General features: G+C 42.0%; 1 protein-coding gene across 12 annotated transcripts in view; it reads left to right on the top strand.

Annotated features, from left to right (window-relative positions):
- Positions 1-3,594, top strand: part of TLE1 (TLE family member 1, transcriptional corepressor) — a 108,234-nt gene extending 104,640 nt beyond the window's left edge. For all 12 annotated transcript variants that reach the window (XM_017872356.1, XM_017872354.1, XM_017872360.1 and 9 more), the window contains 3 exons: positions 1,644-1,794; positions 2,749-2,825; positions 2,968-3,594. In XM_017872356.1, the coding sequence (XP_017727845.1) occupies positions 1,644-1,794; positions 2,749-2,825; positions 2,968-3,075 (336 nt within the window). In that variant the 3' untranslated portion in view covers positions 3,076-3,594. The remainder of the gene's footprint in view (positions 1-1,643; positions 1,795-2,748; positions 2,826-2,967) is intronic.
- The last annotated feature ends 1,863 nt before the right edge of the window (positions 3,595-5,457 follow it).

The following is a 5,457-nucleotide window of genomic DNA, read 5'->3' as shown; positions in this document are numbered from 1 at the left end:
TTTTTTTTTTTTTTTTTTACCTTGTTTTATAATAAAAATAATTCTACTCAGAAAACTAGGACAGAAACAAAACAAGCATATATACTTCTAAATTTCATATTCCGGTTAACATTTTGTTGAGTTTCTTAGAGTTTTGCTGTTTTCCCTCTTTCCCAGCATAAGTAGGATACAATTTTTGGTCTGCCTTTTTTGTTTTTCTTCTAACTTCTTAGAGAAATTCTCAAATACGTATGAGTACAGCAAATGTCCAAGCAGTTATGAAAGTACAGAGAATTGTACAATAAACGCCACATGCCCATCACTCAGCTTTAAGTTATTTGGCCGTGTGATAACTCTCGTCCCCATCCCCAAACACTGGATTATTTTAAAGTAAATTCCAGATAGCATATCATTTTATCCATAAGCACAGTCATGCACCATATAACCTTTTGGCCAAGGACAGACCTCATATGTGACAATGATCCCTTAAGATTATAATACCATATTTTTCTGTACCTTTTCAATGTTTAGATATATCTGAATGTACAAATACTTCCCATTATGCTACAGTTGCCTACAGTACTCAGTACAGTAGCATGCTGTGCAGGCTTGTAGCCTACGAGTGATAGGTGTGTGTAAGTGCACTCTGTGAAGTTCACACTATAAAGTAACCTAACAAGGCCGGGCGTGGTGGCTCACACCTGTAATCCCAACACTTTGGGAGGCCGAGGCGGGCGGATCACGAGGTCAGGAGATCGAGACCATCCTAGCTAACATGGTGAAACTCCGTCTCTACTAAAATACAAAAAATTAGCCGGGCGCGGTGGCGGGCGCCTGTAGTCCCAGCTACTCAGGAGGCTGAGGCAGGAGAATGGCGTGAACATGGGAGGCAGAGCTTGCAGTGAGCTGAGATCGCACCATTGCACTCCAGCCTGGGTGACAGAGCGAGACTCCGTCTCAAAAAATAAAGAAATTAAAAGACTGGGCGCAGTGGCTCATGCCTGTAATCCCAGCACTCTGGGAGGCGGAGGTGGTTGGATCCAGGGGTCAGGAGTTCAAGACCAGCCTGGCCAATATGGTGAAACCCCGTCTCTACTAAAAATACAAAAATTAGGCAGGCGTGGTGGTTCATGCCTGGAGTCCCAGCTAGTCAGGAGGCTGAGGCAGGAGAATCACTTGAACCTAGGAGGTGGGGGTTGCAGTGAGCTGAGATCATGCCACTGCACTCTGGCCCGGGTGACAGAGCAAAACTCCATCTTGAAAAAAGTAAAAATATAAAAATAAATAAATAAATAAATAAAGTCACCTAACGACACATTTCTCAGAACACATCTGCCTCGATAGGTGATATATGATTGTATTTCAGTTACTGTCTCGAAAAGGTAAGGCCTCCTTTAAAATGTACACACGAATGCCATTATTATTAGGAATCATTTCTTAATTTTATCCCAAAGGACAGAGGGGTTCAAATGTTTCCAGTTTCCTAAAGGTTTTGACACTTGGTTCATCTGCATTAGATCACTTGCCCTGTGGCCCTCCCCACAGTCTGGACTCTGATGATTACCTCTGCCTATTCTTGCTCCTTTCCCCCGCTTTCACATTGCGTCTTCCCTTCCTAAGTGTATCAGGCGGAATCATGAGTGAGCCTGTCCTGCTCCTTGCAGATCTTCTCCCTGGGCTACTGCCCCACCGGGGAGTGGCTGGCAGTGGGCATGGAGAGCAGCAATGTGGAGGTGCTGCACGTGAACAAGCCCGACAAGTACCAGTTGCACCTGCACGAGAGCTGCGTGCTGTCCCTGAAATTTGCTTACTGTGGTGAGTTCAGCCGAAAGGAAACTGGCAGTCGTTGATGGCCCAAATGGAAAATGCTTCTTAAAAAAATATGGTAGAGATCATATCTGGAAACAGTGTTGTTCTCTGAGCAGCTGGATGCAATAATTCTATTGTTTTAATATGCCCTTCAGAGCACAGCAATGTCTGTTTCAGTTTGTTTTGCTAATTTGAGAAAAGTCAGCAGGCAGTGTGATTGCCTAATACAAGGTTTGGACACAGGTTTGTTTCGGTGGGGATTGGGAGACGACAATGAGTTTCCACTCTGTAGAGGGGTGGGTGGGAATTTACTGAAGAATGGGGGAGGGGCAGTGGAAGTCATGAGCTGTCCGTGATGAGGAATCCAGGGTCAGAGAAGCGGATATTTAGGTGTACCCAGACACTTAGTTACACTCTACAGTGAGGTTGAAGAGGGAAGAAGTTCATGTGGAGACCCTTCTTGTGCACTGCAGATGGGCAGATATCTGTTCACAGGATGCAGAGGTGGGTGGACAGATGGATGAATGGATGGATGGATGGATGGATGAGTGCCTATCACTTATTGAACATTTTTCTTCATACTATTTGATGTGACTGGCATTTTACTTAAGTTGGATGTTTAATCCTGTCTGCTCCCATTTTATCATGGGGAGACTGACTAAAATAGAAGACATTCTTCATTGATTCTATATTTGAGGGTTACCCTGTGTTGGATATGATGCTACTAGTCCTGTATCCAGTGACTAAGGAGGCTGACACCTCTTAGATTATACCCAAGATCACACTGATAAATCACTGAGGAGCCCAGATTTAAAACCACTGTTCATGTCATGGACCAGTCCCTTAGGGCATGATGGTTCATACATTAAAAATGTTCTTAGTTTGATTAAGTCCAAGTTGCTAATTGTATAGTAGGAATTTTAACCTTGTGAAAACTAGATGTTCCTTTGCTAATTCTAGGTAAATGGTTTGTGAGTACTGGAAAAGATAACCTCCTCAATGCTTGGCGGACCCCCTATGGAGCCAGCATATTCCAGGTGAGTAAGTGCTCCTCACCTAGATCCACAATTTGACCCCAGTGTTGCCTTTGAAACCAGGAGTGAAGGTGCCTCAGAGGGAGCAGGGCCTCTGAGTACCGTTGTTCCACATTAAACACGTGTCCATTGTTTTCTCTTCCAGTCCAAAGAGTCCTCGTCAGTGCTTAGCTGTGACATCTCCGTGGATGATAAGTACATAGTTACTGGCTCAGGGGACAAGAAGGCTACAGTCTATGAAGTCATCTACTGAAAACATTATGTGGTTTAACATTTATAGTTGAATTGGGCCAAAATGTTTCGAATTTGTAGAAATAGAAAAGTTGTAACTTTAAAAGAGAAAAAAAAAAAATACAAACACCTGTTTCCAAACCTTGACACGAAACTACTTTGAGTCTACAAAGAAGAGGCGACAAGTCCATCAGCAGAAAGTCACCTGTCTACATAGACCAAATGGAGCACCAAGGCCAGACAGACAGAGGGGCCATGGGTTGTGGGATTGAGGAACGGAATCGGCCGACTCACGTGACAGCCCATTCTTTCTTTCTGGGTGATCTGGGGATCACGCCTTGCCCAAGTGTGAGATTACCTTTCCTGTTCCTTGCAGTTCACCTCACTTTCCGTCCTTTGTAGAGCAGCGGTGTCTCCAATGAACTTGTTTCCTGGTTTTGCATCTTGTGAAATGTTTTTTTGTATTTTTGTTGAAGGTTAAACATTTGTATAAATTGTAAATATATTTGGTTTATTACAGTAAAGGCTTTAGTACCAATAAGTGGTTTTCCTTTTCTTGTTTTTTATTACAGCTTTGGGATCATCAATGTGGGTTTTATAAGCAAAGATTATACATTTGTAGAGGAAGTTTTGAACTGCACTGCTTATTTTATAAATATATTTGGTGGTAGGCTCCTTTTGCATTAGAACCTAATCCTTTACAAGCTTGAGTTACTGGGAACTCAAGACTAGGAATTGTGAGTCATTGAAGGTTTACTAATGACAGTTTTCTTTAGGAAGGTAAAATTACTTCATCAAGATTTGTTCTTTTGTTATGATACTGTTGTGATTCAAGGTCACAAATTAAAACTCTGCTTTTTTCTGGTGATTCATTGGAAGGCAAAATATCCCTTTTCCTAGGAAGGCCCAATCTTTTCTTTCTTCTGTCTTTCTCTTTCCCTTTCTCTTTTTCTTTCTTTCGTTCTCTCTCTCTCTTTTTTTGTTTAAAGATTTGGGTTCACACTCTGTTACCCAGGTTGGAGTGCATGATCACATCTCACTGCAGCCTTGAGCTCCTGGGCTTAAGCAATCCTCCCACTTCAGCCTCCTGAATAGCTGGGCTAATTTTTTTTTTTTTTTTTTTTTTTTTTAATTTTCATTTTTTGTAGAGGCAGAGTCTCACTTTGTTGCCCAGGCTGGTCTCGACCTCCTGGCCTCAAGTGATCCTCCTGCCTTGGTCTCCCAAAGTGCTAGGATTAAAGGCATGACCAACTACATGCTGGCCCCAATAGTTCCAAATCTGTATTCTCTCTCTTCACAAGCTTCACTTGGGTTTTGTGTTATGATCTATGATACATAGAAAGCTGCAGAGTTCATTAACCTGTAAAAGGTGGAAAGCCAGCTGGTTTTGTCTTCGTTAGTACTTACTTGGTCTATTATACTAATTTAGTTAAGCCAACCATACCCAGCACTTCTCCCCATTCTTCTCATTAAGGCCCTCCCTGTAGCTCTAGCCACTATTACCTATCATTAGGCTTTGGTCTTTATCTTTGTGGACATGCTTTTACTAATTTGATTAGATGAAATCTGTAACCCTGGGCTTTTAATAAGTTGCCATCCATGTTTCCTCCTGAAAAAGCTACATGGCTCATTTTTTATATACTGTTATTTTCTATTATTTTCTAAAATAATAGCTGATAATTTTAAGGCAGTGTTCCTGGCTGTTTAAAATAGCACCTAAGGAATTTTAATGTTCTTGTTTTCTTATGATCCAGCGAGTTGTTGGCAGTTTGTCTTAATATTTTCCATTTGTTACCAAGACCTTGTTCTTTATATATCCAGAAACATTACTTTGTTTGCTTTTTGCCAAAAAAAAAAAAAAGTTTATGTACTGAGTTAAATATTTTCACTTCTCATTAAGTGAATGGCAAACCCCCAATTATTGAAGCTGATGTTGCTGTCATTCCTTCCTAGTATAACAAAATAGGTTTCTATCTGACGGACTCAGATGACTTGTTAATGGAGTGTTTATCTTTTCTGTTCTTTCTCCCTCCCCACCTTACTTTCCTATTTTCTCTAATACCAACAATGAAGTAGCTTAAAGACCATAAGAGTTTGTCTCCCCGCCACCTGCAACCCAGGGACCCAGGCCACAATGCGGCTGTGCACCTGTAAGGCCTCTCTAGTTGCCACCACTTCCAGCCAGCGGCTGGGAAAGGGCCGAAGTCCAGGGAAAGGGATGTGATTTTAAGCAGGTGACTAGAACTTGTTCCATCACTTTTATTTGCCAGTCCATTGGCAGGGAGTTTGTCACATGGTGGCCACAAGGGAGACTGGAAATGCGATGTCTTGCTTTGCAGCCATATGCCTGTGGAAAAGGGGGATGCTTGTGTGTGGGTTAAAGAGATACTCCTGTTTTCTGTTA

This window comes from Rhinopithecus bieti, unplaced genomic scaffold (assembly GCF_001698545.2).
Source record: "Rhinopithecus bieti isolate Rb0 unplaced genomic scaffold, ASM169854v2 scaffold_5948, whole genome shotgun sequence".
Taxonomy (NCBI): Eukaryota; Metazoa; Chordata; class Mammalia; order Primates; family Cercopithecidae; genus Rhinopithecus; species Rhinopithecus bieti.
The sequence above is the reverse complement of the archived record's forward strand: the minus strand, read 5'-3'. Positions and strand labels throughout refer to the sequence as shown.